This window comes from Mus pahari, chromosome 9 (assembly GCF_900095145.1).
Source record: "Mus pahari chromosome 9, PAHARI_EIJ_v1.1, whole genome shotgun sequence".
NCBI lineage: Eukaryota > Metazoa > Chordata > Mammalia > Rodentia > Muridae > Mus > Mus pahari.
In genome coordinates this window covers 18264973-18291399 of record NC_034598.1, presented here as the reverse complement: position 1 = coordinate 18291399, position 26427 = coordinate 18264973, and the positions used below count along the sequence as shown (strand labels likewise).

The 26427-nt window shown below is 40.4% G+C and overlaps 1 protein-coding gene and 1 pseudogene across 2 annotated transcripts in view; both read left to right on the top strand.

Annotated features, from left to right (window-relative positions):
- The first annotated feature begins 2208 nt into the window (after positions 1–2208).
- On the top strand, positions 2209–2642 carry LOC110327115 (annotated as a pseudogene).
- Positions 2643–5200: 2558 nt separating this feature from the next.
- Gopc (golgi associated PDZ and coiled-coil motif containing) overlaps positions 5201–26427 on the top strand; it is a 44324-nt gene continuing 23097 nt past the window's right edge. Inside the window, exon 1 of one of the 2 annotated variants that reach the window (XM_021204677.1) lies at positions 5201–5717. In XM_021204677.1, coding sequence (XP_021060336.1) covers positions 5430–5717 — 288 coding nt within the window. In that variant the 5' untranslated portion in view covers positions 5201–5429. The remainder of the gene's footprint in view (positions 5718–26427) is intronic. The other variant, XM_021204676.2, reaches the window with a different exon arrangement.

Here is a 26427-nt window from a genome sequence, read left to right as displayed (position 1 = left end):
GAAGAGGGAGTCAGATCTTGTTAAGGATGGTTGTGAGCCACCATGTGGTTGCTGGGATTTGAACTCTGCACCTTTGGAAGAGCAGGCGGGTGCTCTTACCCGCTGAGCCCTCTCACCAGCCCTAGAAAACAATTTTTAAACCTTAAATTATTCTGGGTTTAATAAACAAAACAAAATATTGCTACAAAAACGTTTCTATGTTGGAAACATATTTAAAATTTAAAGACTAATGTGGATGTAAGAAATATGTCTATGCCTTAGACAGTATAAAAACTGATTTAGATATGCTCTGTTGCATGCATCAAAGGTGTTTGAAAAGCAACTGCTTTTAGAATTTCCTAGGTAAATAGTGAATTATCTTAACCATCAAAGTCATCTACAGTTACCGCATTCCTCTCATAGTCCATAGAATTTGAGATTTTTTTTTTTTTACAAAATTTGTGTGTGTAAGTGTGTGTGTGAAAGTACACATGTTCATATAAAGGGCCAGAGGGTGACCGTAAGTGTCTTTTGTAATTCTATGATTTAGTTTTAGAAGCAAGGTCTCTCTCTGAAACTGGATCTCACTGATTCAGCGGGATCAGCAAGACCCCAGAAGCCTCCTGTCTGTCTCAAAGCACTGAGGTTATAGGTGCACACCACCACATATGACTTCTTTTATGAGGGGGTCACAACTCAGGCCTTCATTCTTGGACACCAAGTATTGTATTTGCTGAGCCACCTCCCAAGCTAGCATCTGAGATTTCGATCTAAGCAGGTTCCCAGCTTAGGGCTTACCTGCTGAGGTGTTTCATATGCCTACCACAAAGAACTACAGCAGACACTTGCAGAACCCTAAGTGGGACTGGAATCCATAGCTTCACATGAGAAAGAGAAAGAAAGGTGACTGAGCTAATCCTAAGTCACTCCACCAAAATGCTCACATTTTTAGAATAAGACAACAAGGAGTTTCCCCATTTATATTAAAAGAAAAGGAACAGAGGAAGAATGAGACTTAATAAGTCACCCCAAAACACTCAAATTTACTTCCTTTGTATGAATTTCTCAAATTTATAAATCATAGTAATTTCATGTAACAAATATAGTGACTATAAAATAAGTACAATATTCTGAGGCTTCCCCACATGGCAATACTTTCCTGGCATTTCTTAACCCATCATACAACTGTTTAAAACTACTCAGAGAACCTAATCTCTTTTCCCACTCCTGGCAGGGCTACAGGAAATCAATGGGAACACAGGATGCTTAGTATAAAGCTTGGAACAGAACAGAGTTTAAAGCTCAGTAGCCTCACTGGCCTGTGCAGGGCAGGCTTTCCATGGTTTCCAGTGTCACTACGATTGGTGGTGCACTAGAGGAATCTACACCATTCACTGACCTCACAGCTACCAACCAGCTACCAAAGGACACACCAGAATCTTCCCCCTTTCTCTGGTTTCCTCAGTCTTCACTCTGTCTTCAGTGGTAAAACTCAATATGAACAAAACAAGATTGTCAAGCTGAATGCCTGAATCTCAGCAGTGGAGAGGCAGAGACAGGATGATTGTTAGAAGTTTTAGGCCACCCTGGTCTATAAACAAGATCCCGGCCAGCCAGAGAGATGCATAGCAAGACCCTGTCTCAACACAGCAATGACAAATTAAAGACAGACTAGTTTTAGTTATATTATTTTATTTTAAAATCACACAAGCGTGATTTCTGAGTTGGAAGTATCTCCCAACCCAACAGTCTTTTTAAAGTCATGTGAAAACAAGTGTCACAATACAAAACATCCAAGTCCAGATTCCAGCAAAGACAAAGCAACAAATGCAGATAGAGCACACTGACAACAGATGGCAGCACCTGACCACTGAGCCCCCTTTTCTGCTTTCCTGTTCTACTGAGACTTCTACAACTACAAAATCCCAAATTAAAGTAGGCAAAATGTTCTATTAGGACACCTCACGTGAATTTAAAGTCATCACTGAACACAAAGTTAATGAGCTCATAAGATGTGGCAGCCCATAGGATGCAGTATAATAATGGGAAGGAACCATGTGACATGAACCTAACCTGAGACATCCAAGGGATGACATGGCATGAGTTGAAGTTGTAAAGGCTGTTATAGAAATGAAGCTGGGTTCTTTCATGCTGAAAATTAGGATAATTACCAGCCACAAGAACAATGGTCACCCCTTTCCCCTGGCTGGCAGCGCAGAGGCCGGCAAGATGCCTGGAGCTACTGTAAAAGGCGTTAACCAGCAGGAGTTCGTCAGAGCTCTGGCAACCTTCCTCAAAAAGTCCAGGAAGCTGAAAGTCCCCGTGGACACAGTCAAGCTGGCCAAACATAAAGAGCTTGCCCCATATGATGAGAACTACACACGAGCTGCTTCCACAGCACGGCACCTGTACTCCGAGGTTGTGCAGGGGTTGGTTCCATGACCAAGATCTACGGAGGACGGCAGAGAAACGGTGTCAGGTCCAGCCACTCCAGCAGAGACTCTAAAAGTGTGGCCCGCCGGGTCCTCCAAGCCCTGGAGGGGCTGAAAATGGTGGAAAAGGACCAAGATAGGGGCCAGAAGCTAACACCTCAGGGACAGAGAGATCTGGACAGGATCACTGGACAGGTGGCAGCTGCCAACAAGAAGCATTAGAACAAAGGATGCTGGGTTAATAAATTGCCTCATTCATTAAAAAAAAAAAAAAGAATGGTCACATAAACACAAAATATACTTCAGAGTCTCTCACATAATTAGTAGTAAGTTTGGTATTTTAAAAGAAATATAATTTGCACTTGTGTGATTTATCTAAAAGGTGTTACAATGGGAAATGCATTTTTACACGTTGTTATAGTTTTATATGTATACACCTGGGAAATACTGTCTCTAAAAGCTTTTACAAAAGGTCTGCCAATTTTTCATACTAGCAACATGAAATAGATTCCCTATTCTTCTGTATCTTATAGCTAATGCCAAAGAGACCTACATTAAAATGTCTGCTGTGTGCATTTACTAAAATGCTTAATCTGTCTACAATGTACTTATAAAAGAGTAATTGTACTTACTGCAGGGTGTTTTGAGAATCAAAGAAATAATTCTATACATAGAGCATTCTTAATTAAAAGCTATTGTTATTGTTCTAAGTATTTCCCCATTCTCACACAGTAATTTTTATTTATTTACTTCATGTTCCTCAGGGGGTAGGGCGAAGTATCACTAGAGAAAATGGCCTAGAGTTTCCTCAATGTTCTTGCAAATATTGTATACAAAAATATAACAGACTGGCATGAGGGGTGGTAGGCAAGGAGACTGGAGAGATAATTTAGCAGATAAAGAGTATTTGCTGAAGAAGAATTTCGTTCCCAGAACTCACATGGTGGCTAACAGAATCTATAACTCCAGTTCCGGAGGATCTGGTACTCTATTTTAGCCTTTGTGAGAGCCATGCATGCATATGGCACACAGACATACACATATTTAGAGCAAACACATACACACACACACATACACACACATACATTTAGGCCAAACACCCATCAAGCCTCTTTTTCCACATTCATGTTCTGTTGTGACTTCCAGAATTGCAAAATCCCAAATCAAAGCAGGCAAAATGTTCTATTAGGAAACCTCATAAACATTTAAAAGTCATCACTGAATACCAAGAAAATGAGCACACAGGATGTGGCAACTGCTAAGTAGTCTAATAGTGGTGTGTGTGTGTGTGTGTGTGTGTGTGTGTGTGTGTAGGTAGTTATAGATATATAATTTATTTTATTATATATTTATATATAAAATCCAACCAACCATTCGAAGAGGATGTTTTATACTATTGTGTACTAAGCCTATGAGACAGTCTGACTAAACTCAAGGGAAGAGTTGCATGGTTAGTTTTACTTGTCTAAGTTTGCTGAAATCATAATATTTTTGCTTGATGGTAACCAGTCTTGCATTGGAGTAACCAGAGTAAATTTGTTGTTTCTTAATTCTTATTGGTACTGCTTTGATGAGAGGCACACAACACCATGCAGATTTTGGTTGATGATTTATTAGAAAGGTCCGTCCCAAGAACAACTTCCGAAAGATTCTGGACTAATTTCCAAATACTCCCGTAGGCGAGTCAGGAAGCGCAATTCCTACCTGCCTACTCTAATTAGTCTGGCTTCTCCTTTCCCTTCCGGACAGTCTACTGTTGAATTAGACAGGGGTGGAGTTGGATTAGTGGAAGAGATGAAAGGCAGGACACAGAGAAAGCTCTCGCTAAATGCTCCCAAAAGCACACAACAGTGGAACTAAAAGTCGCGAGAGCCTCACTGGCTTACTAGCTCGGCTTGGATGAGATCGTTTCATTAGATTTTATGTCCTCAATGCCTCAACCGGGACATGTATTCAATGTTTATGAACATATGAAAATAAGATGGGAACGGGAGCAATATTAGTTTATAAGATGATTACAACATTCCAAGTGGTTGCTTTAGAAATATACGATCTGTGATGCGGTAAGATGAGTGCTAAGTGCCAAGTATTAACACTTTCACTTTCCCTTAATTGCCAAGTGAAGTAAACTTTGGAAACTTCGTTACCCAAGCAAGGTAACACCATTGAGGTGGGGCAGCTAGTATGTAATAAATAACACGTAGGCCTGGAACCCCAGCTTGTCAATCATAGAAGGAGGAACCATTGATTCAACAAAACTTGCTCAGTAGCTTCCATGGGCAGCTTCTGGCTGGAAGGCACCGTCAGGTTTAGCAACCTTAGCCAGTGTCCACACCCATCCCGCCCTCAGTTAAGAGCTGGAAATCGGAAGAGAAAACGTGGCTATTGCGCATGCACACACGGCCCTCCCCGCTCCCACCCGAGCCCCCTTTACATCCCAGCAGCAACTTTGCCAGACGCCTGTGGACCGGTTCCAGGCCCACAGTGAAGCCAAACTGGCGGAAGCCAGTCCCCTCTGCGACGTGGAATCTTTCCCTTCCCTTCCTCCGCTCTTCCCCACTTGCAACCGGGCCACCTCAATCCCTCTGCTTCGCAGGGTTTTGCCAGTCGTCAAAATGGTCGCAGACAGGCTTGTGGAGGCGGAGGCTGTTCATTGGCCAAGCTCTCGTACGGCCCCGCCCACTTTCTGCCTCTGGGCTGCGCCCGCTCTGGGCTCCGCTACGCATGCGCGGCGAGGGCGGGCCTGCTTGCGGGCCGGGCCGGGCCGGGCCGGGCGGGGCGGGTCTTCCGTGTCGCTGTCGCTGCTTCAGCCGCGCTTCCTCTGCTGCTCTGGGGCTGCGCTGCCGGCGTTGGCGGCGCGAGGGAAGGGAGGGGACCGGCGGGGTGTGTGTGTGTGTCTGCGTGTGTGTGTGTCTCTGGGTGTGCGCGCGCGCGAGGGGCGCCGCGGTGCTAGCAGTTCCCCTCGCGCGGGGCGGGCGGCCAGGGTGAGCAGCAGTCGGCGAGGCCCTGGACGGCGCCATGTCGGCCGGCGGCCCATGCCCGGCGGGAGCCGGCGGCGGCCCAGGGGGCGCCTCCTGCCCTGTGGGGGTCTCCCCTGGCGGGGTGTCCATGTTCCGGTGGCTTGAGGTGCTGGAGAAGGAGTTCGACAAGGCCTTCGTGGATGTGGATCTGCTTTTGGGCGAGATCGATCCGGACCAGGCGGACATCACTTATGAGGGGCGTCAGAAGATGACCAGCCTTAGCTCCTGCTTTGCGCAGCTATGCCACAAAGCCCAGACTGTGTCCCAGATCAACCACAAGCTTGAGGTGAGCCTCGGGGGCTGGCAGCAATAGCATTCAACCCCAGGCTGTTCCGAGGTCGTTAGATCCCATTTAACGCACTGGGAAAACGATCCTTAAAAAACCTACCCACTGGACACCTCAGCTTCGAATGTGATGGAGAGTGCGTTTTATACGTGAGTGAAGCAAAGGAGTGCGGAGCGGGTGGGGGAGGAAAAGGATGCAGACCGCTGTGTGGGTCTCCAGACGTCCTGTCATCCTCGTCTCAGCATCTCATGCGGTGGGGACAAGAGCTAATCACACTACCTGTCTTGTAGGTGTTATTACCAAGATCTTCTGTCCGGGAATACCCCAACTCTCTTCTGCTTTGGTAATGACAAGCTAGACTGATGTATTCTCAGACAGATGCAGCTCTGATTATTTTCATTCCATAGCCCAGATCAACGTCCATGTCTGTACACAGAGACATGCATGAACTTAGAGACATGCATGAACTTAGGGGAATCCGATCAAAGCTCTTAGGGAAATGTAATGGAATATATATGTTCCTATCTTCCTTCTCAGTTTACATCCACACTTGGCAGATATTACGGGCAGCTATGTCTTTTAGAGCGCTCTCAATATTCAAATAACTTCTAGCATTGAGATGGTATGTGTTTGTATTTTACAGTATTTCCCTAATTTCAGACCTTTGAGACTATTTAAAGACAATCCTTTGCTTTGGTCTCTACTCAGAGCAGGGGGACTGTGATTGCAAACAGGAATTCCAAACCTCCCATTTTGTGTGGAAAATTCAACTAGGCCAGTATTACAAGATTTAGAAATCATGGTGTACTAACATTATATGGGAAACTTTTAGAAATAGACTATTTCGATAGACAGTAGGTCTTTCATTTTAAAAAGGATTTAAAAAAAATGAGATACTTTGTTATGTGTAAAGTTCTTTGTGCCTTATTGTTCCTAAGAGCTCCTCATTACTGTTAACTGTAGTAATCATAGGGCTTGTTGTGTACAGATTAATGTGTATGCTAGATTGGTTTCCTGTCCTTGCTTAGGGCTCAACAGTCTTTCATATTAGTTAGCCATGAAAAACATTTGCCACTAATATTTGATTAGCATCTTACATATTCAGGATGCTATGGTTTCTTTTTGGAAAGAGTGGGATGAAAGTGCTTATGTAAAGCATTAAGTGTAGATAAGGCTGTCTCTTGATTTTGTTTTTCCCCAATGAATGGTAATTTCTAAAGCTGAGTTTTCAGGTAGTATTTAGTGGCTTTTAAAATAGTATTTTAGCTTTAAAGATCAAAGATTAAGAGTAGCTTTTGCCAGCCGGGCGGTGGTGGCGCACGCCTTTAATCCCAGCACTCGGGAGGCAGAGGCAGGTGGATTTCTGAGTTCGGAGGCCAGCCTGGTCTACAAAGTGAGTTCCAGGACAGCCTGAGCTGCAGAATGAGACTGGGTTAAAAAAAAAAAAAAAAAAAAAAAAAAAGTAACTTTTGCCAAATAACTTACATATTTAACCATATACTGGAGATAAATGGCTTTTAAAACATAAAACAATTTTAACTTGTTTTTTAAGTGACCTAAGGAAGCTAACAATAGTACTTTCTGATGTTAGCAATAAAGTCTGATTTTGAAAAAAAAAAAGATTTTTTTTCTATGACTAGAAGGTATTCAGGTTTTTAAATTTTTAAATATTTTAAAAGAATATGTCTAATAGACTGCATGTAATAACATATGTGGGTTTTTTTTTTCCAGAAATTATACTTACATATTCTAAGTCCCTGTCCCATCTTAGGAAGTAGCATTACTTCTTAAAGTAAAGAATTAGCATTTACATATCACAGTGTGAGTATGTTTTTCAGTATAAATGCAACTCTTGATTCAGAGACCTTAGAAAATGAGGAGGAGGATAATTTGGTTTTTGCTGCTTATATGTATATTCAACTATACATGATTCACCTGTGTCATTTTTTATACGTAAAACATCTTACATAGTTTTCATAGAATAACTGTGTACTGCTGTGAAAAGACTTATGGCCAGTCACAACTTTCGAAGTACACCTACTATGCCATATTCAGAATCTTGGGATGTTCTGTAAACTGTTGACAATCTACTGAGATTCTCAGTATTGAAATCTTATAAGGGATTTTTGGTGCTTTCTTACTCTGTTTTAATTTTGTTTCAATAAGTTGACTAAGTCTTCTGACTCGTCTTGAAGGATGTTGAAGTAATAGTGATGGTGCTTACTATTTGTGTAATAAATGTATACCAAGTTTAGTTGTTTCAGAGATTAGTACTTATAATAAAATGTTTTTATATTCTCAAGACATGGATAACTCCAGTGTGGATAATTTGTACCTGTAATCTCAGTATTTAGATGGTGGAGACAGGAGGACCAGAAGTTTAAGGCCAGTCTGGGCCACACGAAACCCTGCCTTAAGAAAACAGATATAAATAAATGAATAAAACAAACAAATACCCAGACAAAAGGAACTTCCATATCCTTCCAAAATGCAATTTTTACTCTGTCCTTCTGTTTTTAGGTAATACTATATCAAATTAGTCTAGTGGTTGTGAAAACACTTTTTAAAAAAAAAAAAAAAAAAAAAGAATAGAGTTTATTTAGGACATGGGAAGGGGAGTTAAGAAGGGAGTAGAGATGGGGGGGTGTTGGAGGGGGGAGGAAAAAGGGGTCAGAGAGGGAAGAGAGAGAGACTAGGAGCTGGATAACACTGAAAAAAACCATCATTAGTTCCCTTTTAAATTAAATATAAATGCCATCCTCGTAGCAGCTTTTTGCCATAAGTTATATTTGGCAAGAGATGCATATAAAGGGCTACATTTGAAGAAAACAAAAAAATCAGAATATGTTGAGGTGGCATTATTTCAAATTAAATCTCTCAAACTTTGTACCTGCCTGAGAGTTCCTGCTCTGGTGAGACACTTGGTTGAGGCCCAGCTAGAGTCACCAATAAAATAGGAGTAACAATGGCAGTAATAGCCATAGAGGACCACAGGACATGAGCCAGTGCCTTAAAATAACTCACCTCTGTTTTGGAATGGATGCTCCATTTGTTTGTTCCTTTTAAGAAGTAATAGCAAAACAATACACCTAGACTGCACATGGTGGTCCTTGCCTATATTCCCAACACTATGGAAGTGGAGAGGGGGAGAGCAAAGGCACCCTCGGGTATACATTGAATTCAGGGCCATCCTGGGCTACATGACACCCTGTTTCCAAAATCAAAAAAGTAAACCTTCTATTACACGTCTTTCTCCCACAGTAGCTGAACTTGTTAATGTCTCTTTGAAATGATTTAGTGTTCAAATCGTTACTAGAGAAGTGTTAGGCCTTGGTCAGAAGTTATGTTGATATTAAACTGATGATATACTTGGTTTTGTGCAGCTTTAAGTTTGTACTGTTTTATTTATTGGTTGGTTGGTTGGTGTGTGGGTGTGTGTGTAAAGGAGAAAGTTCAACATCAGGCATCTTCCTCCTGCTTTGAGATAGGATCTCTCAGTGAACTTGGAGCTTGCCAATTTGGATAAACTGTGCTGGCCAGCAAGCCCTTGGCATGTCCTGGGGTGGCAGATGCCTTTCTGTGTCTGGGTTTTTACTTGGGTGCTGGGGATCTGAACTCCAGGGCACACACTTGCATGGCAAGCATTTTATCAATTGAACCATCTCCCCAGCTCCATTATTTTTATTTCTGAAACAGGATCTCTTATCATTGCTGCCTCAACCTCTGCTCTTCTTATCTCCATCTCTCTGAAGGAAGAAGTACTCTTAACCCAAGACTGTAGTGGACTAGTAGAAATGAAGATAAGAGATACAGAAATATTAGTTTATGTTGAATAAAATCAGTGCACTAGAAAGTGGAAAGCATGATGGTGGGTGAGAGCTCATGGTGCATATGAAAACCTGGGGAAGAGTTGAAGGCACACAAGAAGTGAGAAGCCAGATAAATGTGTATTGATAGGTAGGAACCAGACTTGCCTTCTTGCATAGGCTATGCTATAGACTTGAACTTTATCATAGCAGGGGCAAACATTTTTAAGCTAGATGAGTGTCTCAGATATGAGATTAGGTTAGACTATCCTGGTTATTATATCCAAGTTTTAATGTAATAGGCTATCCTGGCAGAAAGTTTGAAACAATAAGAGTGAATGCAAGAAACTCTTCGGGAGTTTCAAAGTCTTCATGTGACATTATGGTAATATAAACTAAGTGATACAGATAGAGAAAAGTGTTCAGAGCAAGAGGACCTTAAAAGGTAAAATTCAACAGAGTACAGAGCTGGATTAGAGGGAGGGAGGGAGGGATGAAGGGATTTCAGACAACTCTGTGGTGCATTGTTCTTGTGTAGCTGGCTGTCTGAACAGATGGATATGTGACATTATTAGCAATAATGATATATAGCTAACCTTATTGATCAGTTACTATGGATTAGGCTCTGTCTTAAATTTTTTTGTTTTTTACATATTCACTTCATTTTTCACAGCAGTTCCTTAAGAAAAGTTTATAATTATGTTTTTTGTTTTATTATAGAAAGGATGTAGAAGACCCACACCAAGCTAAATAAATCATTCTGTATAAACAACTTTATGTTAGGAGGGGGACTGGGAAGACAGATTGAGGAGCATCCAGAAGAAGTGGGTATGGATACATACCTTAGAAAGTATGTACCATACCTCAGGGAGGTATTACTGACTTCATTGTGTTTTTCAATGAAAAAAAATAAACTTGAACATGTTTATAATTAAGGGAAAAGCTGAATACTGTGGGGTAATATCAAGATGGGTAATCTTAAGATGCTGGGTACAGATAAGACACAAAGAACTGGCACAGTAAGTAACTTTGCATTATTTGCATAGTAAGGAGTAAAAGGTGATGAGAATAGATGGGGTGAAAGGGTTGCCAGGATTTTTTTTTTTTTTTTTTTTTTTTTGTGGTTTTTCAAAATAGGGTTTCTCTGTGTAGCCCTGGCTGTCCTGGAACTCACTCTGTAGTTCGAGGCTGGCCTCAAACCCAGAAATCCACCTGCCTCTGCCTCCCAAGTGCTGGGATTAAAGGTGTGCACCATCACTGCCCGGCTTGGTTGCCAGGATTTCTGTGTGATTTTTCTTTCACTTTTCTTTTTCTCTAAAATAGCTCGGGTCAGTTGCTGAAATAAGAGGAAGGACTTGAAGAGAGTGGAAGAGGTTGTTGTAGATATACATTAGGGGAAAGTCCCATGGCCCTGGTTGGTGTAGCTGGTCATAAACACCATGACAGTCAGTGTGCCCTGTGGTATGCCTTCCCCAACACTATTGTTTAAGTATGGACACATTCATGCTAGTAATACTTAGATTCAGCCAGTGCCAAAGCAAAGAAATTTGCTAGGTGGACAAGGAAGTTGTTCAAATGAATGTAGTAATGATGAAGAAATGGAGGCTTTAAGGTGAAAGAGGTGTAGACAGAGGAGCTGGTCTTACTTAGACACAGTGGCTAAGACAGAGAAAGGAAGGTGGAATCACATTTCTGGTAGGGAAGTGTATTTGTTGGTTCTATAGTCACTTAAGTTCACTGCCAGCCCCAATTCATGTTCACCAAAGTGATGCTGAGAAATGTGTCTTCCAAATTGGGTAAAGTTCAGGTTTCTTATTTAGGACTGACCTGTAGGATCTGTAGGATCTGACCTCTGAAAGATGTATCTTGTCATTCTTTATTCTTACTCTTTATGATCCAGGCATAGACCTTTCAAAAGCACTGACAATATTCTCAACTTCTTTATTTCAGGACCCTTGGCACTTACGTTTTGGGGGCACAAGAGAGCCTGACTGTCTCTTGTTTTTCTGTCTGTGTGTCTGTGTGTGTGTGTGTGTGTGTGTGTGTGTGTGTGTGTGTGTGTGTTAGAACTTGAAACTAAAACTTGTAAATATTAATATATATTAATTTGGGTGGAGATGGACAGTAAACATTTAAGTTTCAATATGTAGTCTCTGCTGGCCCCTTGGGATTCTCCTGCTTCGGGCTCCCAAGTATTATGATGGCAGGCGTGCAACCACATTGTTAATGTTGATAACCATTTTAAATTTAAAATAGCTTTTCCAAAATCAAATAAAATGAGTGAGCAGAGCAACGTTGTTTTCTTTATTTTTCAGATCTTTTAACATCTAGCCTAACGGGTAGCAGTTGGGTTCTTGCATCTGTCTTTGCGTTCAGTTTCACTGTGATAGCATTTTGTTGCTGGGAAGGGAATTTGACCAGACAGAGACCTGTAGCTTGAAAGGGAGGAGGAGGATTCCGATAGCCCTGTCAGGTAACTGTCCGTTTCCTCGGGTGGTGACTCAGGAGGCAGACACTCTGTTGTAAAACAGTTTCTTTAAAGAGGTGATAGGAGGTACTTTCTTTGGAGCTCAGACAAGATGGGGTGTGTTTACAGTGTGTGGCTGTAGACATGAGATAGTTTCTTAAAGGCTGGCTGTAATGTAGAATCTAAAGCAGTGGGATGAACTGTTCGTACAGTGGGTTTGTCTTTAATTTTTTTTTTTTAGTATACAAAATAATGGGTTTCATTATGATATTTTTCATACATATTTATCTTTGTACTTTTTTCCTCTGTTGCCTACATCTCTGTACTTATTTCTGCCACCTCTCTACCTTCCTACACCCTCCCCCACTGGTTTGTTAATAAATAATGGTCTGTCTAGCAGGTTGGGTAGCTTTTTATCCGGGGATGATTATGTAATATCATGCATGGATCATTTTTGAAATGGTTTGCTGATTTTTATTTTTTAGCTCCTCCAGCTTTTGATGCATTTTACAATTTTTTTAAGTATTATATTTGTTAGTATTTCCCATGTCATCAAGACAATCCTTAGGTTTGGGGAAGTTATCAAGCTCATGGTAATGAATTTCAAGTTTCCCAGGTGTCTTAGACAGGGTTTTACTGCTGTGAACAGACACAATGACCAAGGCAAGTCTTATAAAAACAACATTTAATTGGGGCTGGCTTACAGGTTTAGAGGTTCAGTCCATTATCATCAAGGTGGGAGCATGGCAGTATCCAGGCAGGCATGGAGCAAGCAGAGCTGAGAGTTCTATGTCCTATGTCTTCATCCAAAGGCTGCTAGTGGAAGACTGACTTCCAGGCACCTAGGATGAGAGTATTAAGCCCACACCCACAGTGACACACCTACTCCTACCAGGTCACACTTATTCCAACAAGGCCACACCTCCAAATGGTGCCACTCCCTGGTACAAGAATATACAAACCATCATACCAGGATTGTAATTTTCACTTAAAAACTCCATTTTCATCTTTACTAGCACATACTGTCTGTCGTATTCAGTCTCAGGAATGTATTTACCACATTTTAATCTAGATACTGGTTTGTCCCTTTTATTTTTATTTTCTATTTTATTTTTGAGACGGGCTCACTGTGTAGTCCAGGCCATCCTTTAATTCATGGTCTTCCTGTCTTAGCCCCTGGGTGCTTGGGTTGGATGTGCATCACCACACTCAGCTATTTGGTCCTTCTCCCAAGTAAGATGCTCTTCAAAGGGGGAAAAGTCCAGTTTTTAGTCAAACAGTTGCCTAGGTGTTTTTTCTTTGAGATAGCATTTGTTCATTTACAGTAAATATGCTTTGCTTCTGTCTTATCACATAGAACGTTAAAGAGATATGTACTCAAAGATCAAAACTTGTAAGAATTAGTGGGTTTTTTTTTTTTTTTTGATTCATAAAGAACATTATGAAGAAACTGAATGGCTGCAATGCAGAGAATACCAAGTGCCGGTGCAGTCTGTGCCCTTAGTGGCCTTACGTTCATGTGCCAGCATCGTACTAACCAGAGCTTTTACATGTTAGTGCAAACATCAGCCTAGTGAATATGCAAGCAACGTTTTATTACTATGAAAGTGGCTTGCACCTGTGAGAGTGTCCCATGAGACATGGGAGGAAACTGGTGCTTTAGTAATAACTGAAACTCTGCAGAAAAAATAGTTATGCATTTCTACCCCACTGAGTCTTTTAATCTCTCTTACATGGTTTCTAATTACATATATGTGTAATATATATAAATAATAATGTGTTAAAATTATTTTATAGGATCCTTGGACATTTTATCTTAGCTCTTTTTTTTTTTTTTTAAAGATAGTCAGGGGGTTGGGGAGATAGCTCAGTGGTAGAGTGCTTGCCTAGCAAACACAAGGCACTGGATTCGGTCTCAGCTCTAAACCAAAAAAAAAAAAAAAAGAAAGAAAAGAAAAGATGGTCAGAAATGCCTCTCAGAAGGTTCTCTAAGACTTACATTTCGAAAATAATGCCGTACACTAATTAGCATACATTTCATTCTTTTAGGTCTGTTCTGTGTACCAGGCCTCTATAACCTTAGCATGTTCACTCACATGTGTGTGTGTATTTTCAGATCCAAGTCCTGTGTTAGGTATATCATTGGAATTCTGTGGATATGTGATAGTGTGGACAACTAGAAATAAAAATATTTCCTCCTACCTAGACTGCAGAACAATTTGGGAAGAAATAGTGACCAATGAAGTTAGTGGTTGTTATGACTGTATAGAAAAAAAAATTGTACTAACTGGATGACATTTTCTTGCAAAACTTTCCTAAGCTACATGAGAAAACTGTTTGAAGGTTGATATGAAGTAGGAAGGTCCTATTTTCTGCTTTGAAAAATGACAGGTTTGACCACTGAATGTATTTTCAGTGTATAGTATTATATTAGCCTTGTGTTTTAGAATGCAATTCATTTTTGTTTTGTTTTGTTTTGTTTTTATAATTTTGAACAGTAGTAAAGATACCACTTTGAGCATAGGGAGAAGAAAAAATAGAGGAAGATCCTTTACATAAAGAGTGAGTTCAATGATAATTTGAATAAGAAAAAAGGAAATAAGAACAAGATACTCCTGCTAGTTACATTGTCCCTTTGCTCTTGCCACTAGCAAAAAGGCCAATGGAGCATAATTTGGCTTCTGTCAGATAGATGGCAGTCCTTTATATAACAATCACATAGTACATCCTTTTAAAAGTACTTGTTGGGTGGGGGAGTAGGGGCGATCATGCTATATAGGATGGCTGTGCATCTTTTAGTAGAAGCAGATAATATGCAAAGGTTTTCTTACTATTTGAGACATGCGTATTAAATAACAGTACATCGTAATAAGTTTTGTGTATTATGTGTGTGTGTTGTGTCCGTGTGTGCACATGTGTGTGTATATAGGTGGGTGTATGTGCAGGTGTATGCAGGTGTTTAGGATCATGGAGGCCAAAGGTCAGGGGTGTCTTACTTAATTGGGTGTCTTAGTTGCCATCCACTTTATTTTTTGAGACAGGGTCTCTCTCACTGATTCAGGTAGGCTGACTGGGCGGCTTCCAAGCCCCAGAGATCCTGATTCTGCTGCTCCAGCACTAGAATTATAGACTCATGTTACAAAGGGTGAGTTCAATGGTTAAGAATTATATTAGCGGGAAGAAAGAATTATATCAGCAAGGAACTGTCTTTAAAAAGATTTTTACCAGTTGATTATCAAGTATCAAATGGAAACATACATACAAGTAAAATTGTACAGGTCTTATTTAGGAAGAGATATATGAATGTGTGTGAGTACGTGTGCGTGGCACGTTCGGTACAACAGTTAATGAGAGAAGAGGCTGTGCATTTGAAAGAGCAAGGAGGGATATATGAGAGGGTTTAGGTGGAGGAAAGCAAAGGGAGAAATGGTGTAATTATATCATAATCTCAAAAATAGAAGAGAAAAAAGGTTTTTATGTATGGGTGTTTTTACCTGTTGGGATTAAGTGCAACATGTGTATGCCTAGTGTTTTCAGAGGTCGGAAAATGGCATCCAGACCTCTGGAACTAGAATTAAAAGCCACTGTGAGCCTCCAGATGAGTGCTGAAACCCAGTCCCCTGCAAGAGCAGCCAGTGCTCTTAACCATTGAGCTATCTCTCTAGCCCCAGGAGTTGTCTCGATAGAATAGTTTAGAAGACTAAGATGGGGAACAGAACAGTAATGAGTCAGTCAGGGAGGGCTGATAGTAATCCTACAATGCTCTGTAGTTAAAATGCCTCTCCGTATCTCCTTCCATTTCTGGAAGGATATCATTTTTACTTTATGCAGTATATTTTAATTTTTTTAACATACTTTATGATTGATGATTGACATGTAATTATTATACTTATTTATAAGCATTATTTTGATACATTTATTATGATGAGAACATTTAAAATCTGCATTTCTAGCTATTTTGAAACATACAGATTATTGTTAACCCCAGGTATGTAACTGTACAATAGAACACAAGGATGTATTCTTTCTCTCTACCTATGGCTTTGTATTTCTAATTGATCTTTACCAATCCCCACCTCTTCAAATCCCCATACCTCTGGTAACCACTTGATTCTCTGCTTCTATGAAAACAGTTTTTTAGGTGCCACATTTAGGTGAGATCGTGCAATATTCAGCTTTCTGTGTCTGGCTTATATCATTTAACATCATATCCTCCATGTCACTTTACATGGTATTCTTTTGGTTCTTAATACCATCCCATCATGTCCATACTCACCATTTTGTGTGTGCATGCACAGGTACCATATTTTCTCTGTTCTTTTATCCATTAATAGGTTCCTAGGCTGATTCCTTATCTTAGCTGTAACAAATGGTGCTGCAGTAAGCATAAGATTCCATATATCTCTTTGATGTACTGATTTTGTTTTCATGTATCCCTAAATTGTGAGATTGCTGGCAGTTGTTTCTTTAGTGTTTTCGCTTCTTCTTTGCTTGAAGAAACACCATTCTGTCTTCTATGATAGCTATACTATTTAGGTTTCTTTTTTTTCTCTTCCATAATCTTGCTAGTGTTTTTCTTGGTTTGGTTCCTTTGATAGTCACCATTTTAACAGGGTATGTGCATGTTTGATATTTTGTTATAGATTTGATTCATATTAGGTCAACAGTGATCCCTGCTGTTAAACTTTTTTTTTTAATATACCTGATTCTAAATATTTTATAAAATGTCCACTCGTGTTTTATCCATTTTTAACTGGGTTGTTTGCTATTGAGTAGTACTAATTCTCCCTGTGTTTTTGGATATTATCTCCCTATCAGATACATAGCTTGCAAATACATTCTTCCACATTGTAACCTGTGTCTCTGGTTGTTGTGTTTTGTTTCTAGTGTGTTACAGTTCCTTTGTCTATTTTTGGTTTTGCTACCATTTGTCTTAGTTACTTTTGTATTGCTGTAAAGAGGCATCAAGACCAAGGCAACTTATAGAAGAGTGTTTTACAGTGTACTGACTCTTGACAAAAGCTAGCAAGAATACACAGTGAGTAAGGGACAGACTTCTTCAATAAATGGTACAGGGAAGGGGGAATGCACATAGCATAGTGCTGGGAATTAAGATGTGAGCCACCACAACCTGTGTTCTGTGTCTTTAAAATACTTTTGGGGTGTTAATTAAAATTGGAGGTTGAAATCAATTGTTGTTGCAGTTTGTTTGTTTGTTTGTTTGTTTGTTTTAAAAACTCAATGGGTTAAGTCTAATCTAGTAATTCCCATAAATTAATATCAATTATTGATCACCTTGAGCACAAAAAATTCACAATGATCTCTGTCTCCTTCCTAAAAGTGAGCTTTTATTCACTTATGTCCTCTCTTCTTCCTTCCCTTCCTTCCTTTTCCTTACTTTGCTTCCTCTACTTCTCATAGATGTGCTGACATCATAGAAAGGGCTCTTTGACCTAAGTGAACAGTATAAAAAAAAGATTTGGTAGTTAATTCTCAGTAGTTGACTGTTTGTTCAAAATATAAGTTAAAGTGTAACTGAGGAGCTATTAGCAAGTGGTAGCTGCTGGGAGAGGGAAGGTCAGTTTCTCCTGTGATTCAGCCCTGAACAACTACAATCCATGCCTCCCATGGATGGCCCTACACCCTGGCACATTCTCACAGTGCCAAGTAGACTCAATGGATTGGATGGATGGATGGATGGATGGATGGATGGATGGGTGGATGGATAGATGGATGGAACAAACAAAGATGGGAGGGGAGGGAATGATGGCGGATGGGAGAGGAATTGTAGTAGAGGGAATAGGGAATGGGCTTGATTAAAACCTACTGTATGCATGTACAGGGTCTCAGACACTACTGTGAGCACTCAAGTAAGACACACAGTTGAAGCAGAACTGCAGAATATCATTTCACTTTGAATAAAAAAGTAGTAACACAAGGAAACTTACGGTATACTATTTCTTTTGTAAATATCTGTAATAAAATTGTTCTGAATAAGAGGTTTCATATTCATTACAGAGGGCACAAACGTATGTCTACATCAATGAGAAAAGATCCTCAAGCATTTTTTTTTAATGTTTTAACTAGTTTCAAGTTTACTTGGCTGTGCGTCTTAGATGAGCTGTTTAAATCCTGATTTCCATTTCCTTAACTGTAAAAAAAAAAGTTAAGTATGATAAGTAGAGATAATGTACATGCCTGCCATATGGTAGGTAGATGCTTGCTTTGTGGGAGTGTGGATATTATTGGCACAGTTACCACATACTGCAGTAACAGACACAGTTTTCCTCTGGTTGCTTGCTTGGAACTGGTATTTCCACGGTGCTGCCCTGGAAATCAGAATTGGATGCCAGAATACCACTGGGCCACTGACCACCTAGGTAGTCTTAAAAAATATGCAGTTTTGATTATGTTACCTAAATTTTGCCGTAGTCATAGTAGTCACAGATTTTGTGTTGTTGTAGGTCCCTTTCTAGAGTTCAGCTTTGTTAAAGGTTAAATAGTATGTAGAAATTTTAAATAATTGAGTTTTAAATAACCTAAATTTCGTCCATGACTAAATTTTCTTAGGCAGATTGCTTACATTTTAGGCAAGAAAGAGGTTACTAAGTATTATAGAATTTAGAGTAAATTTGAAGCAGTCATATTCCTAAGATTTAAAATAGCACTTCAGATTTTGATACCTGTATCTTCTATGTTTTTTTTTTTTTTATTTTATGTGTATGGTTGTTTTGTCTGCCATGTATGTCTGTGAACCATGATGTCTGGTGCGCCTGTGAAGGCCAGAAGAGAGTATAGGATCCGCTGGAACTGGAGTTACAAATAGTTGTGAGTCACCATGTGGATGCTGGGCATTGAACCTTGGTCCTCTGAAAGAGCAGCCAGTGCCCTTAACTGCTGAGGCATCTCTCCAACCCCAATATTTTTATGTTTAGCAAAATGTGAGAAAATTACTTTGTTTAATTGAACATATATAATATATGACTTTCAAATTGAAGACCCATTCAGTCATAGCCCTATTTTTCTTGTCCTTTTTGGAGGTAATTAGATCGAGTTTTCATTTGGATCTCTTTTGTTAGTAACATATATGGATTTTGCATGTATTAATATATCATGCTATTTGTGGATTAAAAGAAAAAGTAGATAACTAGATAATATATGTCTGCTAATGAAATGCATGCTATAGTCATGTTCTTACTAGAAAGGCTGAAAAACATTAGTTCCAACTTCTAGTTTACAAGAAATGGAAAGAATGAAAAATGCATTAGAAAACATTACAAAGAGAAAAATCAAGTCAGAAAGAAAGGCAGCAGAAGGAAAGGAGATAAAAAATTTTGTAGATTAAAATAGCTGAATTTAAACTTTCTTGGGTATGCTGGGCTAAACACAAGCTACATATATTGCACAAAGTACATATATTAGGAAAAATTTTTCTTTTTTAATTATTTCAGAGGTCATGGAATCCTATAGGGTTTTTTGTTTTTTTATTTTGTTTTGTTTTTTGTTTTACTAAGGACTTTCTAGACCAGGCTCACTTGTACTTTAAAGGAGCAGGCTTCAAAGTACACTGAACAGTGTCTAGTGGGATGTGGCTTAAATCTTTATAATTTTGTTTCTTTGGTGGATAATTTGTTGAGTAGGGTCGATAAACCGTCTTTCCAGTACTGGTAAGTGTTTTCTTCCGGGAGTTTTGCTGATCAAGAGTTATCAAAGGTCATTAAACTGTGTTTTAGGGCTGGTGGAAGAGCGCTTGTCTAATATATACAGGGCCAAGTTTGATCCCCAGTACTGAAAAGTCAAAAGCAAAACCTGTTACATGCTCATGTAGACAACAGGGAAAAGGAACTGCTGCTCTCTTTTATGTATTACACGTGCTTACTATACGTAAGGATTCGGTTGCTGCTACTGTTACCTCTTTTTTTTCAAATGTTGCCTCCCAAAGATTGATAGATTGATTGATTGATTGATTGATTTTGAATATGAGTGCTCTATCTGCATGTCACCTGCATACCAGAAGAGGGCATCAGATCCCAGTATTGATGGTTGTGAGCACCATGTGGTTGCTGGGAATTGAACTCAGGACCTCTGGAAGAACAGGTGGTGCTCTTAACTGCTGAGCCATCTCTCCAGCCCTACTATTACCTCTTTAAGCACTTAAATCATAATGGAATTTCAGATTTGGCATAAGAAATAGTCTAGATCTGACTGCATTGTCTTGTACAGTAGTTACTAACTAGTGTGATGTGGCTGTTGTGTGTACTTGAAATATGGCTAATTCTGATTTAGATATATTACATAGATACCTGCATAATGGACCTGACGATGGTGTAAAAAGTAATAACTCAGTAAGTGATTATGTTTACACTGATTATGTTTACATATGTTGTGTTAAATAAACCATATGACAGAAATGTATTTCGTCCACCTTTTTACTTGTGGGGTGTGTGTGTGTGTGTGTGTGTGTGTGTGTGTGTGTGTGTGTGTGTGTGGTGGGGCGGGGGTGTGTGTCTGTGTCTGGCCTCCAGACCCTAATTGTTACTATTCCCTACTTATGTGCTGATACCCAGATGTGACTTTTTAAAAAGCATTTTTACATTGTTTGCCATGTAAGGTCTCCCCTGCCACCATGTGGGTCCTCCAGGTGTTATCAATTAGTATAAATTAGTATAGTAAATTGGTATAAATTACGTTATCAATTTGATGGAAGGTACCCCTATTGAACATCTACTGGCCGCTATTAATCTAGTTATCAGAAAATTTTAAATCAAATATTTGGCTGCTTCTGTTGCACAGAGTTCGTCTAAAATATCACAGCTTTCCTATTACAATAAAAGTAGGAAGGAAGAATTTGTGATCTAAAGAAGACTGTGATTAAAGAACCTTTGTAAAAATATATATATTTTTTTTTAACTTAAAAGAGAGAAATTGAAATCACAAACAAAACTCAAGGGCAAACTCTGCAACAAAACTGGTTATGAAAGTACCTTCACAAACTCCAGAAAATGATGGGTTGAAATAGCAGGACATTTCCATGTCTCATGTAGAAAAATTCCTGTATGGCATAAGGGGGTTTCCAAGGAGGCCAGACACAAGTCACCAGCAAATGCCAAAGGGAGAGACTATGTCCTTGACTGGAAAACTGAAGCAGGCAGGTCACAGACCAGAGAACTGCCTCAAGGCTACAGTATTTATTGGTACCCCAGTGTAGAGGAATGCTAGGGCAGTGAGGTGAGGGTGGGNGGGTGGGTGGGTGGGAGAGCAACCTCATACAAGCAGAGTTAGGGGGGATGGGAAAGGGATAACATTTGGAGTGTAAACAAAATATCAGCTATTCTGTATAGGTGTAGGTCTCGTACCAACAAGCTAAAGATTAAAAGTGTCTGGGGTATACTTTCAGGATTTTAGAAATTTTCAACCAAATCTCCTTTTGTATGTGTATGAGTTAGGGGTGAGGGTAGGGGTTTGTGTGTGTGTTTGGGGTGTTGACCATTCTCCATCTTAAAAAAAAAATCTTACTATTGATCTATGGATGGTAGATGGATGGGCATAAGTCATGTTTTGTTTTTTGTTTTTTTTTTTGTTTGTTTGTTTGTTTGTTTTTGAGACAGTGTTTCTCTGTATAGCCTTGGCTGTCCTGGAACTCACTTTGTAGACCAAGAACTCAGAAATCCACCTGCCTCTGCCTCCCGAGTGCTGGGATTAAAGGCTTGCGCCACCACGCTGGGCTAGTCATGGTCTTTACATGGAGGTCAGAGAGCAACTTGGAAGGTCTCCCCTCCCACCTTGGTTTTGTTTGTGTTTCAAGACAGGGTCTCACGGTGTAGCCCTGTCTGATCTGGAACGCACTATATAGGTCAGTCTGGTCTCCAGCTCAGAGAGAGCTGCTTGCCTCTACCTCCCTGGTGCAGTGATAAAGACATGTGCCACCTCATCGGTTGCCATCACCTTGTTTTGAGGGGACATCTGACTTGTTCTTTCTGCTGCTGTTACATACTCCAGGCTAGCTCTCTAGCTGGCGGGTGATTCTCCTCTCTGCTCCCGTTTCCCTTTACGGGTACTGGGGTTGTGGGTGCATCCTTCCACATTTGGCTTTTTATGAGGGTTCTGAGATTGCACGCAGTTATCAGACTGGAGCAGCTAGCACTTCTACACACCTACTCATCTCCCCATCCCTCCATCTTTTCTTTTTTTTTAGTTTTGAGACATGGTCTCTCATTGAGCTTGAAACTCATCAATTAAGCTAAGCTGTCTGGGAAATCAGCTTCAGGGATCCTCTTGTTTCTGACCTGTCTTCATAGATTGCTGAAAGCACAGAATGGTTCTACTGCTGTGAGGTCAGTATGGAAGTCAATGCAACAGTAGTTCCTTTAAAAGTCAGTTGTTGAAATATCATAGAACCCAGAATTTTCACTTCTGTGTATGTACTCTAACATTAACCTTCACAACTTCTGTCCTGATGCCAATTCTAACAGTTTTTTGTTTTTGTTTTTGTTTTTTGTTTGTTTGTTTGTTTTTTGAGACAGGATTTCTCTGTATAGCCCTGGCTGTCCTGGAACTCACTTTGTAGACCAGGCTGGCCTCGAACTCAGAAATCCGCCTGCCTCTGCCTCCCCAGTGCTGGGATTAAAGGCATGTGCCACCGCTGCCTGGCAGTTCTTCTTCTTCTTCTTCTTTTTTAATTGAATATTTTGTTTACATTTCAAATGTTATCCCTTTTCCCATTACCCCTTACTCTGCTTTATGAGGGTGATCCCTCACCCACCCACTCCTGCCTCACCGCCCTAGCATTCCTCTACATTGGGCATCAAGCCTTCACAGGACCAAGGCCCTCCCCTCCCATAGATGCCAGATAAGGCCTCTTCAGCTCCTTCGGTCCTTCCCCTAACTCCTCCATTATGCTCAGTCTGATGGTTGGCTGTGAGCATCTGTATTGGTCAGGATCTGGCAGAGCCTCTCAGGAGAGAGCTGTATCAGGCTCCTGTCAGCAAGCACTTCTTGGCATCTGCAGTAGTGTCTGGGTTTGGTGTCTGCATGTAGGATGGATCCCCAGGTGAGGCAGTCTCTAGATGGCCTTTCCTTCAGTTTATGTTCTATTCTTTGCCCCTGTATTTCCTTTAGACAGGAGCAATTCTGTGTTAAACTTTTGGAGATGAGTGGGTGGCCCCATCCCTCAACCGGGGTGGGGGTGGGGAGGAACATGCCTAACTTCTGGATATGGTCTCTCGACAGGTTTTCCTTCCCCTTTGTGGGTATTTTAGCTAATGTTGTCTCCATGGGGTCCTGGGAGGCTCTTGCTTTCCTGGCATCTGGGACTTTCTGGTTGCTACCCCCAGTTCCCCATCCCCCATCCCCCATTGCTACACACCTCTTAAGAATTCTCTGTTTAGCTCTGTTCCCCATTTTTTAATAGGGTTATTTGGTTCTCTGGAGTCTAACTTCTTGAGTTCTTTGTATATATTAGATATTAGCCCTCTGTCGGATATAGAACAGTTAAGTTCATTCAGTTGTGTAGACTGAGTCTGGTTAATTTGGATGCGTGATGTTTTGATTTGTTTGTATTGTTTTGGTTTTAAATAATAAAGTTTATTTAAAAGAAAAATAAAAAGTATACTATGACAATTATTTTCCTAGCATTTACATAAGTAATCTAGAGCTTTAAGGTATATGGAGTACAAAGGTTATATGTAAATATTGTCATTTTGTGTAAGGGACTTGAGAGCATTCAGGAACTTGGCATTTACAAGTATCTTAGAACCAATCACAAAGCAACTTTCCATTTTATAACCCAGACTTTTCCTCCCAGATACAATCAAGAAAAGTAGATTTAATATTTAGCAATTGACAGGCAGTTTTTATCAGTATCATGTTTATCACCCAAAGGGGTACCCCTGAAAGTCAAAGAAATTGACAAATTGTGTCTTAGTGAAAACCACATAGAATGAACATATACTGTAAGTGAATCTTAAACACTCTTGATGCAAAAGACCAGACAATGTACACTACATTTGCATTTGTATAACATTAAAGAAACACCACTCTTGAGCCGGGTGTGGTGGCGCACACCTTTAATCCCAGCACTTGGGAGGCAGAGGCAGGTGGATTTCTGAGTTCAAGGCCAGCCTGGTCTACAGAGTGAGTTCCAGGATAGCCAGGGCTATACAGAGAAACCCTGTCTCGGAAAACAAAACAAACAAACAAGAAAGAAACACCACTCCTTTTTAAAAATTGTGTGCTCATTAAATAGATACACTTATTTTTGCTGGTATGTTATTTGTGCATTGCTCTGATGTAAGCTATACTGAATAAAATTGTTATAAAAAGGAAGGGATCGCTGGGGATGGAGCTCAGTGTTAAGAGTGTTTGCCTAACATAACCAAGGCCCCTGGGTTCTAGCCTTAGCACCACGAACAGTGACGACAACAGAGAATGCGAAGGCCTGAGTTTAGGAGGCGTCTACAGGAAGGAAAGAATGAAACAGTGTCTTGGTTTCTTTTCTGTCCCTTCTGTTTCTTTCCTGTAATAAAATAAGCTGACAGGAGCCACACATGGGGCCACAGCCTATAATCTCAGCACTTGGGGAGGGGGTAGGGACAGGTGAAACTCTGTGAATTCAGGACCAGCCTAGTCTTCTTGTGGTCCCAAACCAGCCAGAGCTATATCAGCTCTAAAAACAGTAGCAGCAACAAAAAAGCCTCACTGGGTACAGCACAAGCCAGAAGAGCTGACTACGTTCTATCCTAGAATTCATGTCCAAGTAGAGGAGAGAAACAACTGGACAAAGTTTTCCTCTGACCTCCACATGGCTATACCTTCTGATACTTCTAATAATAAGCACAATAAAAATTAAAAATGTCTTCTCTGGCAGAAGCAACTTAAGGAAGAAAGGCTCTTGTCTGCATCACAGTTCCATGTTATAGTCCGTCAGAGGGCAGTCCTAACAGGAGGGGCTTGAGACAGCTGGTTGCATTGCGTCCGTCGTCTAGAAGCAGAGAGCAGTAAATGCTTGGGTGCAGCGCTCTGCTTGGTTGCTTGGTTTTACACTCTGTAAGCTCCTCTCCCCAGAGAATGGCTCACCTACTATTATGATGGTCCTCCCACATGAATTAACATAATCAAGATCATGCGCACACGCGTGATCACACACTCCTCAGGTAATTCTGAATTCTGTCAAGTTAGCAATTAACACTAACCATCACATGGGACAGTATGTTTGTCATTACACATTCTGATTTGATGAACTTGTACAGTATCTTTTTTTTTCTTTTCCCTCTCCAACCATCCCTAACAAGTAATTTCCCAAACCCCAGTCTCTGGCAGTCTCTTCTCCATGTACCTTTGTGTTGGGGTACTAATGTGTATCTGCTCCTAGACCCAGTGCAAGCCTCGGCTTTGTACTTCTTTCTTTCTGGTGCTCTGATGGGACAGTTCTGTGATTGCCACCAAGATCAGCATATCTGAGACCTGCCTTCTTCCCTCCTAAGTAAGCTGTTATCTGAATCTTAATCATTTGCATCAGTGGCTTCACTTCAGAAAGGTTTTTGTTTTGTTTTATACTTTATTCTTGAATATATTGCACAATGCCGCAAGTCTTCCTAATAATGTGTCTAACGTTATAAAATCCTTTATTTCCATTTATAAAATTACCATGGCAGCAGATTGCTGTTGCTATAAGTTGACTTCCCTTGGAGCTGAGCTAGTTCTGTATGATCTACCTACATTTGCTTTTTTCTGTGACAGTATAGTTCTCTGGCCTTTCAATTTTTAAATTGAAAGTTAAAGTTTAAAATTCTTTTGAGTTGACTAGGAAAGAAGAGCGCAGGCGCTGGCTAGCTGGGCAGAGCAAACATAAGGGCCATATGCAGTTCACAGTGGTAAAGCAGTGTCGGCTGTGCCGAAATGGAAAGCTTTGGTGGAATGAGTAAGCCCTCCTGGGTCTCTGCTCTAACTGAGAACTTGCAGTCAGCTCTGATGTTCAGGCTCACTGTGATCTCAGCACTTGGCCCTTAAAATAATTGCTACACAGGACAAAGGGTCATTTTCTGACAAAAAAACAAACAAAAAATACCACAACTTCCTAAAATGAGGTCATGCAACTGAATGTGAGGGTCCCAAAATATTGGAGAACAGGAAAAAGGTTTCTGAATGTGCAGCAACCAAAAGTTAATTCAAAACCAAACACATACTGAATCGAAGGTGTTCTGTCAGGACCTGCCCTTGTATCACATACCCTTACAGTGGCCTTGGTTCTGAGTCCACATGCATTTTACACTGTGCACACTGTTGCAACACACAGTACTGATGACTGAAGCATGCAGGCTAAAATGCAGGTTATGAGTGATATGTTCTTACAGCATATACAGTCTCCTGTTCTTACAGATATGTATAGCTTACAGAAAATGAAGACACCATTTTCTCATCATTCTTCAGAATGTAAAGC